The sequence below is a fragment of the Lynx rufus genome, unplaced genomic scaffold, assembly GCF_022079265.1.
Source record: "Lynx rufus isolate CCGP_SWC_20201006 ecotype Redwood Valley unplaced genomic scaffold, mLynRuf1.p SCAF_1, whole genome shotgun sequence".
In the NCBI taxonomy this organism is placed as follows: domain Eukaryota; kingdom Metazoa; phylum Chordata; class Mammalia; order Carnivora; family Felidae; genus Lynx; species Lynx rufus.
This window is the reverse complement of record NW_025814823.1, coordinates 150,144,623-150,159,474: the sequence shown is the minus strand read 5'-3', so window position 1 is coordinate 150,159,474 and position 14,852 is coordinate 150,144,623. Positions and strand designations below refer to the sequence as shown.

The 14,852-nt window shown below is 34.2% G+C and overlaps 1 protein-coding gene across 1 annotated transcript in view; it reads right to left on the bottom strand.

Moving 5' to 3' along the window:
- RASA1 (RAS p21 protein activator 1) overlaps positions 1-14,852 on the bottom strand; it is a 113,885-nt gene that overhangs the window by 10,846 nt on the left and 88,187 nt on the right. The window contains exons 12-19 of the mRNA XM_047088795.1: positions 9,539-9,626; positions 7,512-7,589; positions 5,508-5,665; positions 4,919-4,995; positions 3,410-3,582; positions 2,941-3,100; positions 1,714-1,856; positions 181-296 (exon numbers count right to left, since the gene is read on the bottom strand). Coding sequence (XP_046944751.1) covers positions 181-296; positions 1,714-1,856; positions 2,941-3,100; positions 3,410-3,582; positions 4,919-4,995; positions 5,508-5,665; positions 7,512-7,589; positions 9,539-9,626 — 993 coding nt within the window. The remainder of the gene's footprint in view (positions 1-180; positions 297-1,713; positions 1,857-2,940; positions 3,101-3,409; positions 3,583-4,918; positions 4,996-5,507; positions 5,666-7,511; positions 7,590-9,538; positions 9,627-14,852) is intronic.

Below are 14,852 nucleotides of genomic sequence, written 5' to 3'. Positions count from 1 at the left end.
TGGTTTCTTCAAGTCACTCTTTTGCCTTAAACACAATTTACCTTATAAAGATGAAAAACCCTAACTTTTTCAGAGTATATAAACAGGACAGTGGAAAAGCTTACACATGTTTTAGAAATACAAATTTTTCAAAATGCAGATACACAATTTCTTGTCAAATTAATGAATTTCACCACTTACGGTGGAAGTATTTCTGAAGCCATGAATATTTTCTCCACAAGTTCTGAAAGTATGTTCAATAGGTGTGCTAAATTAGTGTTCACATCTTCATTTTTTTCTAACTTTGATGGACTTAACTAAGAGAAGGAATAAATCAATATAAATGCATCTTGCCAATGATAAATGCAAATGAATCAAGGCAATCAAATAGTTGTTTTCAAGGTTCTCTGTTTTTCCGTTTTTCAATCTGTTTTAGTCTTGGGGGTAAGTATAAATGGGAATTTTAAGGCAGTCTGCTCTTTGGAGCTCATTTACTATTAATTTCCAATTACTCAACTGAAGAATAAGCAGTGATTATTCAACACTTTTCAGCTGTTCTGGGATTAATACCAGTGTTAAAGTTCTCTTTTATTCATTCACCATGCTTTACCGTAGATTTTTATAGGCACACAAATTGAATTAGACATTATTTAAAAACTATATATATTCTCAACTAGAAGACAAAACCCCATCTTTAGTGGCCACGTATTCACAAATATACCAGGAATATGAGAAGAATGATTACCATAGATTATACAATCTATTTTGATTATATTTATTTGGAAAAAAAATGATTAAAATAGAAAGGGTTTTCTGAATGCCGTAGGCAAAATAATGAACGTTTCTCAACATTTTTCCATTACCCCTTGAAATCTAAGAGCTCTGATCTAGAAACAATGGACTAGATTTATCTACATCTAAACTCCCTAGCCTGAATCCAGTGTCCACAGACTCTCTTCAGACTTTCTCCATTTCCGTATCCATTTCAGTTAGGCCAACTATGTCATTACCCCAGGTTTTCAACACTAAATCAATTTCTTCCCTCTATGTTAATTAGTAAAAACTGGCAACTTGGTGCAAAATTAACATCTGACAGGTCCCAGTGTATGTTATCAAAAGCAATTCCTTCTTTTATTAACTTGGTATCAGATCTAAAAAATGTATTTAATATCTTCCTTCTCTAGATGTTCTTTCTACCTTGAAAATCAGATGAGAGAAGAGCCATGTGAGATTCCATTCTTTATCTTAATGGTTTATTATGAATATACACTGAAGGCTTAATAATGAATCCTAAAAGGATGCTTTTATCTGCTTTTGAATGGATTATATCGTACTTCTTTCCCCCAAAAAGCCTTCAAGGACACCCCTAGTTGTTATTATGAAGTGTTTCACAGACCTTAACTATGTTATAAAACGTTAAGTCTCCAGCAAAAACTTCAATTTATGTTATATACACTTTCTGAAAGCAGCATATCCTTTATCATTAGTACAGCAGGAGAAATGAGAAAGTACTTTCATTAATTCCTGGTGCAATTTCTGATTTTTAATCTCAAAGGACATCTTTTTTAAAAAGTCTGTTTTGTCTAATGTTTTTCTAAATGTCTCACAAAATGTGTAAGTGCTCTGATGAATAATTTTAGAAGCTAATATATTTGCCTTAAAACATAATTAGCTATAAAGCATTACCTATTAAAATACACCTTTTACTTAAATACTTAAACATGAAATTCGTACCTCGCAAGACTGCTTGCTTTCCATGATCTTTAAAATTGAGTCTTTCAAAGCATGATGAACAAACTGTGTAGCAGTGGCTTTCATATACTGCTCCATCAAGGTGCTCGCAAGTGTTGTGGCTCGAAATAGAGTAGTGGCTTCATCTACACAAGTATTTATTTTAAAAGATTATTTGTAAAGGACTGTACTAATGTGAACGAGACTGGAAATTAACTTCATTTTTAAATACCTCATTTGTATGCAGCATTGAAGTACTGATTATAATAACAACCTATATTTCTAAAACTTAACTCTTCAAAGGACTTTACTACTTCATGAGATCATCAACAGAAGGTGTTGACACTGCCATATTCATAAGAAGAGAAAAAAAAGGCTTAAAACGATTCTATGACCTGTAAGACCAAAGAGCCAGTGAGTGACAAAACTCCTATCGGAATTCAGCTTTGCTGTCCACTGAGCCCATGCTTTGAAACTCTGAGTTGATTTCCAAATCAGAATATAATTATGTGGTATAAACAACTAGACCTATCATTTGGATCATTCTGTAGTGTGTAAAAACACCAAGTCTCTATCATATATACCTGAAACTAAGAAGATATTCTATGTCAATTATACTTTCATTTTTTTTAATGCAGAAAATGAAACCCCCCCCCAACAAAATCCCAGTATAAGTCATTAGCCTAAAGTATGGCTATTGATGACCTAAAAAACACAAACACTGCCAAAAATGACAATCTCAGTGTAACATATGGACCATCACTTTATCCTTCCTGACAAATCTGTATGTTTTTACATATTCTATGATTAGGAGGAAATAGTTCTAGTTTCTACAATTTAGTGGGGAACCTAGAAGCAAGCACCGTTACTGAGCCAAAGTGCTAGTTGGAAAGGGGTTAATTGTGACAAATATGTAAGCTGTTACAAAGCACTGTGGATCCAGCTGCATTGCTACAAATAAAATGCAACCATCACTCAACTTTTGTGCAATGGATTAGTAAGTCAAATATAAACAAGAGAACATGGTAAGTCTACCAAACTGTTCTTAAAATCAAGTACCATGTGCCATGAATAGGGACCAAAAGTCACTTTCTTATGGCTTCTAATAGTTCACCATGACAGAAACTTGTTTGAAATACTAACTGCTCCCCACAGCCAAATGTTAGCCAGCCCAAGAATTTTAAAGATGATGTCATTTTAAAGTATCACACCAAAACGTCCATACTTTACCTTCCATGCTTATTTCTCTGTCATTTAGTGTACATAACAACAATGATTCAAGCTTTTCATGAAGAAAAATCCTCAGTAGGATGCTAGCCAGTAGTGTTCGGTCCTGTCCACATACATGTGATAAAGCATAGACTACATGAAGCTCCTTTTGCAGTATAAGCTAAAAAGGACATCAAGAAAGATTGTTGAAAGTATGCGGCATTAAACTCTCAATGAGACTAACAGGAATTGTGTTATGTTCTTCTATTCAGAAATCTGTTCTATTGAAAACATCTGTTATGCGTTTATCGCCTACATATCTATAGTCTCTTAAGACCAACATCTTCCTAGCACAAGGCTTTTCAACCTTCTGTGCCTATCACTGTGCATTAAGCTATACCATTACTATATTTAATGGATCTTTTATTTAAATGGTAAATATTTCTGTTAATTCCATCAAAAATAATTAGACTGGTAAGTAACTTAATACCTCTTTAAATTCACTGTACTCTTCTTCTGGCATGATTTTTTCCATAGAGTATCGTGCTCGGACACGCAGGGATCCTGGTTCAATACCTTTTAATGGTATATGGGAGCTCAGCAAAAACCATTCATCTGTGGCATGCCCTTTCTGTAACCGGCTCAACTGGCAGCGCATAAATACTTTGATAGAAAAACATCAAATGATTACCATCTAAAAAGATGACACTATAATTAGTCATACAAGTAAATTTTCCTGACATTTTGTTTTCTCTATAGTGTTAGATGCTTTAAAGGACTTTTCAGTGGTAACACAAAATCAAGAGTTGACACTGCATATACTTCATTCACTTACTGAATGCCTACTGTGTGCCAGACTATGGTGCGCAGGGACATGGGACACAGACATGATTAAGACATGGTCTCTGACTTGCATTGGAGGTCACCGTCTAGCCAAGAAGGCAAGAAATCAATTATGGTTCCATGTGGGAAGTGCTGTAACAGTGCTTAATGCTACCGAAGTACAGAGAAATAATACATAATTCAGCCAGTGGAGGTTAAAAATCCATTCCAAACAGGTAACCCCTAAAGCTAATGTGTAACAGGATGTGGAAGTGTAGCTAAAGAGAAAGGCAGAGAAAAAGAAAAAGAGAGCACAGTTCAAACAGAAGGTACAGCGGGGACATTTAAAATCCATGGATTACTTAAGAACTATTAAGAAGGCTGGCATACCTAGAGAGGACATACCACAGATACACTATGAAAGCAGTGGGAGGAGTGAGTGAGGAAAGGGCTTTTCTTCTCTGTTTACCAGGGGTTTGGATTTTATGTTTGAAGTAATGGGAAACCACTAAAAAAATGTTAACCATTTAAATAGCACAGAAATTACAGAATAACTATTTTACAGAGGAAAATTCAGGCTTTGATCTGTTAATGCCTATCATTTCTTTCCCTACGCCTGACTTTTAAGAAGGTATTAGCCTAATTCACTCTGGTGTGAATTGTTAAATCCCACTGCCACCTGCTTCAGCAAGAGGCTGGGCAAAGGTGTGCTACCAAGAACAAGCACTGAGAAGGTTCATCAGAAATGAATAAATAGTAGACTAATTTAAAGAAAAAAATTAATAGAGTGCTTTTATTCACTTACATCAAACTATATGGAAAGAGGAAAAACCTAAACAGTAGAAAGAAGGGATAGTGGAAGCACCACAGAAAGAGGGCCGCTCTCACTGTCCTCTCGTTCTTCCCATCTACTGGGGAGAGGAAGATGAGAGAGATGATACAGAGTTTAGTAACAAGGACTTAAGTTTACAGTAGGTACAGTTTAGCGATATTGGCCTTTTTTTTCTTAAACGTTTTCTCAACAATCAAAGCTTCTCAGAAGTACAAAAAGAAACTATGTTATTAAATTATGCCATTTGCTCTTTTGTAAATCTCCGTTTTAGACTACATTTCATATAAATTTAAGAAGTATGTAAAATGTGTTTTACTTCAGTAAGAAATTTCTGTATCAACTTACAGATATCAGGATCTTTGCTTTTCTTTGTTTTGTTACTAAGAGTTATTTCAAATCTGTTAATGTCAGGAGGAAGATCACTAAAGGAGCAAAAAGAAAAAGAATTAACAAAATATCCTGGCATCAAACTATCTAATTCTTTTATTTCTAGTATCAAATAAGTTCTTTATATCTGCTACTAAACAGTTTGAACATGCTGGATTTAAAAATGGATACAAAACATGTTATTACCTGTAAGACAGGAATGCAGACAAGCAAATCATTCCTACTATCTTTAACCTCAAGTAAATCCTGGAAACCCTTGTAAACATTTTCTGTGTGTGTGTTAGTAAATGATTTTGTACTTGTCAGTAACACTAATTCACATTAGTAACTAGGTGAAAAACCAAGGACACAGCACTTCACTAATCAAAAGTGACCAAATACAGCAGGAAAAAAAAAAAAAGTATGTACTATTAAAACGCCTGGACTGGTACCTTGTTCTGACCATTGAGATACAGAGATGATGGGGGGGAGGAAGGGAAGGGACCACGAAAGAAAATGCAACAGGATAAAAGAAAATGATTTAATGTAATAATAAAATAAGACTTACTCAAAGACAAACTCTTCTGACCATACCGGGTTTTGCCCTTCCCTTGCATGAGTTTTTGCTACCTGGACACTGTTCAGGTAGATGTTACAATATGGATTTGTAAAATGTTTTACGGGGAGTTTATGGGCTTCTTCAATGTGTAAAACAAGACTGCTGACCTAAAGGAAACACAAAAGTTATTACCCCAGATTTCAAGACTTATGCATTAGGCTTCAAAAGCAATTAGTATAAAATAACAACCAACCAACCAAAAGTGACTTCTTTTTCTCCTTTCTTTAGAAAATATGACCTGTAATTACATTTTCCTCCTGTGTGATATATAAAATACAACATTCAAGCATTTGAAATAATTCTTCTCACAAAAAGTGCACTTTTATTTTACAAGTTAATCCTCCAATTATATTCTTGCAGTAATTTAATGAAATGCATCTTTTTTACTAAAAAACAGTGGTTCAGAGAAAATGAAACAAAGAGGATTTTTTATTAACGCAAGTAAACAATTGTCACCACCCAAATCAAAATCCTCTAAGTTAAAATAAAGCTCATTTGGAAGATTTATTTCTATAAACCTCTACAGCTAGAAACTATTTTTATTTTTTAATTTTTTTTTTAAGAGAGAGTGTGACAGGGGGAGGGGCAAAGAGAGAGGGAGACAGGATTCGATGTGGGGCTCGAACCCACCAACCATGAGATCATGACCCGAGCCAAAACCAACTGCTAGACATTTAACCGACCGAGCCACCAAGGCGCCCCCAGAAAATATTTTTAATACACTGATTATGCCTTCTCGTTTTACAGAAAAATACACAAATCCAAAGAAACTAAGTTATTTGTCAGTTTTGGCCAAAACCTAGACCATTCGCTTTCTAATACCAGGCCCTCTTTCCCTCTAGCCATACACTACTTGTGTGGCATTGGACAAGTTGGCCTCACCTCCTCTATAATAACATTAGGATAAAGTCTACACTGCAAGTTGTTGTAAGGATTAGCAATAATATGTGTAAAAGTTCCAGCAGAGTACCTGCAAAAGGGCTCAAGAGATAAAAATGGTAACTTTATAGCTAAAGTTTCACACAAGACACAATATGCAAAAACTTAGTCTGATTTTTTAGAGCTTACAAAATGTTAAATTATGATTTGAGAACACATAACAATTATGTGTATAATTAAATGTCCTTGGAGAAAGGGTTATTAGACTTTTGATTACAGGAACTATAACTTACAGTCATCTAAATATTAACCATTTATTCACTTGAAATAGAGCAATATATTAAATTCACAAAGATTACTAGAAATTTCCATAAATAAAACAAATACTCTACTAAATGTTCCTCATAACTCCAAGAATGTTAAAATTACTTAACTTTTTCCAACTATCTAGGGATAGCTATTAAAAAAAAAGAGATATGGAGGGTATAGAGTTGATTTTACATAACCTAGGAAGAAAGAGAAAGCCCAGCTTAACTCTATAAAATGATCACGTATGACACGTTAAGGTTCAAATAAGACAGGATACTAGTTATGTAATAGGTTTCAAAAGCAATTACTATAAAGTGAAAAACTGAAAAGTTTACTGGGATTAATGCTTAAAGTCAGATGATTTTTTTCAAAAAATACCTTTAGTTCTACCTTTTTAAAGCAGGCCAAAATAATTTTTTGAGGAAAAAAATAACGAAAGTGCCCAACAGAATGGTTTTTGTTGTTGTTGGTTTGGTACTGTTATTTTAAGTAGAAGAAATAAAATCCTTGGTATGTATTCAAAAGATGGCATTATGGACTAAGTACCCACTTAGGTATATAAAGAATATTCTCATAAATAACTATTTCTCCTACTACTGAAGCAAGCAGAAGCATGGTTTTAAAATTCCTGGAAAGACAAACTTCTCTTCAGAATTCAAAAGTGTTTGTAATGTTGCCCAAAACAGTTCAGCTAGAAATAAAAATGAAGAGCAAAGTAACAAAGCAAAATGTGACAACCTCAAATCAAAGAAAATTAAGTTTCACCTGACGCAGGCGTTTATTAGATGTCCCTGGACTACTTTTCCGTAAACTGCAGAATGCCTGCAGACCTTTCATCCAATCCTACAAAAAAATGACAGCATTTCAAAGAAATATACTACACTTTATTCAGTTTCTGACCATTTTTTTTTTCCAAATTCAAGAGTTATTTCCTATTCCAGACTGCCATTTCTACACTCAACAGTATGTTGCACTTTAATACATTTGTGGCCCCATAAAGTTAAAACAATGACCAAAACTATTATAATAATTCTTAAAACTGTATTTCTGTAGAATCCCTAAATTAATGTTAAGTACACCATGAGTGACCATTAATTAGTCCCAAGCTAAAATTATATATGGTCATTAAGCAGTCATGTTTTGTGAAAGGAGGGCTGAGTACCAAACCAATTGACCGTGTTTTGACTGGTTTGATGACGAGTACTCTAATCTTACCTTAGACCAGGATATAGGTAGAAACGTGTAAGGGGATCTGGGTTATTGATAAGCTTTTCAAATGGAACATTAAAAAAATTTTTCAGGCTAATATTCCAATTAAATTGAAGCCATTTATTTTTAAATGTTTATCTAGTGGTCTGGAGAAAGGAGAGAATCATCTTAGGTTTATCAAAAGTCAGAATGTTTCACGTTGGCTTACATATTTCCACAAAGTCCTGTACTACTGCTTTATTCAGTTTTCTCTCTAGCTTGTTGGCTATTTCAATCAGTCTGAACTCTGTAAATGTTTAGAGAACATCTTTATAGAACAAATTAAGACCAAATCAATTACCATAGCTTCAGAAATAGAAGAGTAACCACAGATCCCACAGGCCACCAAAGTAACAGAAACTGGAAATACCAGTAGTATTTTTGGACTTTAAGTGGTATACAGAAATAAAGAAGATGAAGTGTATATATAAGTACAAAATGAAGATGTTCTATTTATACTGAAATGTCATGGAGTATAATAACACATTTTTATTTAGAAAGAGGGATCATAGTGAAATAATTGGAAGGCTGGATAATGAAGTTTAAATTTCTTGGCTAAGTCAATTTCTAGCATTAAAAAATATATATATCTAAGTTACCGAAATGTTTTGAACTCTACTTTTTGCATCTAAATATTAGGAATAGTACCCACAAAACAAGCTTTTTTCTGTGCTATATGTTAATATTTATTTGAAATATTTTGGAAAGATTTGAAACATGACATTCAATTATGAGCCATAAAACATAATGTGGCTCATTCATCAAGTTTATTCTAGAGTCTGAGATAATTTCATAATTTACAAATCAGGCACACATGCCCGGATCCAGTTTAAAGAGTTTCTGCCTCATATCTAGAGTTGGCAAGTTATCTTCTATTTACAACAATGTTGTTGTCTTTGACCTCTTAACCACCTTCTGATTCCTTCCACAGACTATAAGCAGAACAAATATCACCATATTTGTACAAAATACCAGTAAACGCCCCTGAAACATTATGGCTCAAAGAAATCAAAGTGTCTTCACAACACGCCTTAAAATTTAATAAAAGTTTTAAGAAGGGCATTGCATATGGATCAATGCCCAGTGCTGAAAGTAGACATTACATGCAGAGTAGGAGAAAATAGAAAATTCCTAAAATACTTTTCTTTTTGATGACTGAACTTCTATCTTTAGGAATGGACTAGTGAAGAATAACAGTGCCTGTTAGCAAAACTAACTGGCTTACCTTTCAGTTGTACTGAGAATATCTATAACCTTTCTGCAGAGAGGATTTTAAATGAGCATTTTCAGCTGGACTCAACATCACAGAGTATTTAAAGGTCAATTTAAAATGAGGTTTTCATTCCTAATAGCCCTTCACTGAGGTTTTCTGCATTTCTTTCAAAAAAAATTTTACACATCAAAGTTCTCATCCCTTGAAATAAAAAGATTTCAGTATTCCTTTTTATGTCTTTATCATAAATGTAATAGTTTTCTATTCTAGTTCAAAAGAAAACATGAGCTAAATAAAAGTTTGCAGTAGTTGAAAAAAACAATGAACTTACCTCTGCTTGTTCTGGAGTTTCTCCTGCAAAGTAAAAAATGTAATGTTCTTCACTAAAGTGCTGAACCACTATCTGAAAACAGTTTGGCCTTTAAAATACAAACAGAAAAGTTATTAGGAAGCTTAATAAAAAGCATTAAAACACACCAACTTAAAAAAAAAATCAGAACATATAATTATATAATGTCTATCAATTAACATAATTCTTAATTTTGAGAACTACTCCATTGTACCAGATCATTCCTGGGGAAAAAAAAAAAAATGCCAGCTGCATTTATTTTAGACAACTTTTTGTCCGCACTGCTGAAATTTTATGAATCCTTCAAAGTTTCAAAATGTTTTATGCTAGAATTGTCCATCTAAATATTTTTTGAAGCAAAATGTTACTAAATTCACCACTTCAGAATGATATATAATATACATTTAGATGTGCTGGAAAGACTAGACATGTTCTTAGACCAAAAATGTTCTTAATGGTTATCTCTCAATGGATTGTGGGTAATTTTTTAAAATCTATTTTTATGTATTTAAAAAAAATTTTTTTTTACAACTGACCATCTATCCTCATCTGTTAAAATGGAAACATCATCTGCTCACACATATGCTTGTTCTGATGATTAAGTAACCCAATGGCGATACACAGTATATGTTAGTTCTTGTCCTCCAATAGCACACAGCATTACTAGCATTCTTTTGACAGGGAAGTACTTTAGATAGTACTTTGTATCTTTTTTGAAGATGGACTGGCTTTCCAACTAGACTTGAAAATGATCATAAAATGTTTTTTAAGGACCTTCATGTGTTTGAAACTCAATAAATGTTATTTCTAGTTGCCTTCACCAAAGATTATATCTTTTAATGTTAGGAGGCCATAGCAAAATACCCCAAGTACAAGCTTACACATTTATTAAAGATAAAAACCATCCTTTCATGTTTTGAGGAGGCTATAAAAGAATAGAAAATACCAATTAGAAACTTCAGGATCCGAAAGCATCTTGAATCAGTCTGACCTTCCTGGCTTCATAAATTATAAACAAAACAAAAAACAACGTTTGAAATCACTAGAGAACAACGAAAGCAGCTAAGACTTGAGAGGCCAAGATCACAGTGAGATGAGCCTGCCTTTCTCCACAGCTTTTCCTTTCAAGGTGGTGCCAGTTTCTAACTGTGTAGGGCAAGAAGCTGAAACGCTAAGCAGAAAGCCGCATCTGAGAGGCTCAAAAGCCAAACCAGCACATTGAACAGTTTCATATTGCTAGGAGACGAATGACTTTGGGGCCTTTAAAAGAAAAGGCTTTGAGATAAGACGCCTACAGGGCCATGCCTTGAGAATAAGGGTAAACCAGAAATAGAACGGCCTTCACTAATACATCCATTATACCTCCAATTGATCCCTGAGGGGACTCATCTGGCAGAAGAACAATCCTTTCTGGAGGCAATAACATTATCCATAGCTTCTACAGTTTTTCATACAGAATTGTCCACCATTTAGTCAAACATAAGTAGACATCCCAGGAATCATGATCAAATGACTGAAAAGCCAAAAAACGAAAACAAAAACAAAAACCAAAAAACAAAACAAAAAAAACCAAAGTGGAAAGACCTACATATAATCCAGATGCTGTTTGATACAACTTTCAAATAGCTGTAATAAAAAGGTATAAGAAAACAGGTAACAAAATAGACAATTTTGCCAGATAACTACATCCATAAAAGAATCAAATGGAAATTCTAAATTGAAAAATGTAATTAATACAATTAAGACCTCAAGAAATGCATTCAATTACAGAAGAACAGGTTAGTGAATTGAAAGTCAAGTAAGAATACCCAGCCTGAGGCACATAAAGGTAAATGATATGAAAAACGTGGAAAACTATGTCATAGACACATGGGACATAAAGATGTAACATGTAACATGAATCACACAGAGCAGATGCACAAGAATGTGGCGGAAGAACTGTTTAAAGAGATTATAACCAAGAGTTTTCTGAAACTGGCAAAAGACATCAAGTGTCAAACTGAAGAAGCTCTGCTAACATTATGGTAAAGTGTTTGTTTGTTTTTTAATTACTGGAGGCACATTACATTGTTTAGCTACTAAAAATCTAAAGAAAAAGCTCAAAGCAACCAGAAAAACATAAAATATAGTACACCTCAAAGAGAAAAAAAAAAAAAAGATCGATTATTTCTAAGAGACAATCAGAATCAGAAACAGAAGAAAATGCTGGAAGGCAGAAAAATATCTTTAAAATACTGAAAAAAATGTCAACTTAAAATTTAATATCCAGTAAAAGCATTGCTCCTAAATGAAGATAAACAGTAAATACTGCCACAAAGAAAGATTAAGCCTATGAAAAGATAAAAAGTATAAAACATTCCCACATAAATATTCACTACAATAACTCAGTCACTGAAATGTTTTTCAACTTGTCCTGCTGGAAGGATTATATTTAAAGCAAAACCATTTAAAAGTGAGAAGTTTAATATAAAGAAATAGAATGCTTAGAGACCTCTTAATATTGAAAATGATCTGGAAAAACCACATAGCTGTGCAGCTAAAGCAGTTTAGGAAAACATGCACAGTTCACCTCTACTACAGGGGCTGTCGTTAACTTTCACATTCCATTCCACGCACAAGCCACAGGTCAGTGTACAGGCTTCTAGCCATACCCAAAGCAAGAAATGTTCAGTGTTAGCCATGTATTTTAAAGAAAAAAATTGCTGCATTCATCCACAATTTCCCCTTTTGTACTATCAGATTTGCATTCCAGGATACAAAATCTGGTATCAACCTCTTTTTCACTAGTCCTACTATCTGGTAGAAGTGTCTGTTCATTTCCTTGATATTGCTGATGTTTTTCTTGGCATCAATTCTTTCTTGGTGCTACCCAACTATTTCACAGTAAGGCCCCCCAAAATAAAGTTGATGATGGTAAGCTGGCATACTTTGAAAAAAACTCAGGGGCACCTGGGTGGCTCAGTCGGTTAAGTGTCCGACATTGGCTCAGGTCATGATCTCACAGTTCGTGAATTCAAGCCCCATGTAGGGTTCCGTGCTGACGGCTCGGAGCCTGGAGCCTGCTTCAGATTCTGTGTCTCCCTCTCTCTCTCTGCCCCTCCCCTGCTCATGCTCTATCTCTGTCTCTCAAAAATAAACAAACATTAAAAAAAAATTTAAAAAAAACCTCAGTTCTTTAAAATAAAAGACGTACCTAAGTTCCCATGAACATAACTTTTTCATACCACGTTTAGACTTGGTCTCATTAAATACAACATCTTCAAATTCTTAAAAGCCACCTTCGCCAAGAAACTTTGTACAAGAAGCAAGCTGTGATCTTGCAGCAAATGGAAAATGTGTATTTACTGCTCTTCTACTACCTGAAACTCCTTTCATAGTATTAACCGTAACAGGAATAATTCAGTCTCTTTAAATTGCATTAAAAGATAGTCTTTCCTTAACTCTAGCAGTCATTCCTTTAATTGGCAAGTGTAATGTTAACCTTTCTTTTTGATACTGCAAACTGGTTTTCAGTCCACTTGCGCCTGTTCATAGAAAGTACGTCAAAATAATGGTACAGCTTTTCCCCAAATTTACACAGATGTAGCTTTCTTTGTCTTAATAATTCTTTAAGGTTATTACTGAAATTATACGTATCAATAGGGAGTCATTTTTAACCTCATTTTTCCAAAGTTGAATTTCTGCTTTGAATCCATAAGCTATCAGAACATATTAATATACTTTTGTGTTCTACTTCTAATTTTGAGGAAGTTTATCCATTCTTCAACTAATCTGTAAAGTGGGAATCATTCACCAAGAAGATTTTTCTCATAGATCGTAACACTTCAGTAAAACTCTTCTTCTGGATGACTTACAGACTCTGGTCTCAAACAGCAGAGTGGTATTCTGATCCTCTTTCCTCCCATAAAGCTGAAAACATGTGCAGCTGAAGCAGCTTGGATTTTATACGACTCCATTTTATAATATTTAGCATGGAATTCAGGTCCAAAGACAGACTTTTACTATAAGAGCCTCTCTGTATTGCTTATTTTCCAGAATGAGTTTTTGATGTAAAAAATCTTTAAATGTTCCTATCATGAAGCTTCATCACCGATCATAAACTTAAATACTATTTCTGCAAGATCTTCTTGCAGAAGATATAAATTAATTTACTGTTTTAAATACTTTATCCTCAGCAATTTCTTTGGTAATCCTTTGAGTAGCCAACAATGTACTTCCAAGTATTTCTCTAATGTTTGCAGATTCATCAGTGTGTAGTGAAAATGTCACCTCTGGATCTGTATACAGCCTCTATTATTTGATACACCCACCAATGCATTTACTGATAATACTATCTGAACACAATCAAATACTATTTGAAAATGGTATCTCTTCTAGTTCTTTTGCTTTTTGGCTTCAAACATAAAATTGCCAATTTCCATGCACACTGATTCAACAAGCAAATACTCCAACTCTGTGTGAAGCATTCTGGCTTTAGCTTTAGCTATTAATTGCAAGAGTTCCCAGAAAACTTCCCAAATAAAATGTTACCATAGGAACAGATCTATGGAGGGGAGGGGATTGGGAGGGGAAATAGAGGGGGGAAAGCTTTTATTTAGTAGTAAATGAAAAATATTTAGGCTGAGGATGAGAAGCTGTATTGGCTTTAGTTATCCCAATACATTTTTTAAAGTTTATTTATTTTGAGAGAGAGAGAGAGAGAGAGAGGGAGAGAGAGAGAGAATGCACACAAGTGGAGGAGGGGCAGAGAGAGAGAGAACGAGAGAGAGAGAGAGAGAGAGAGAGAGAGAGAGAGAGAGAGAATCCCAAGTAGGCTCCATGCTGTAAGCACAAAGCCTGATGTGGGGCTGGAACTCATGAACTGTGAGATCATGACCTGAGCTGAAAATGAGTTGGACACTTAATCAAATGAGTCACCCAGGCGCCTCTGACCCCAATACATTTCTTAAGAGGCCTAATTAATAGGCTGCATTTTTTAAAATTAAGGCTACTGTTTTTATCTTGTGAATTTAATGACTTTCCAGCTGTAATCACCAAAATGCCCTTTATGGTGGGAAAATAACTGTCTATACATTAAAGCCAATCATAAAGAACAATGAAAAAAATATCTCGTTATTTTTTTTAAAACTCCCTTATATATTTTACAGTAAATCCAAGGTTAACTTCTGTGTTAACAGAAAAAAAGTGTAAATGTAAAATACAAAATGAAACTAAGTTTTACCACTGACACAAAAAGTAACTTCAATGATGATCAACAACAACAACAAAACGAATAAAATAAGGGGCGCCTGGGTGG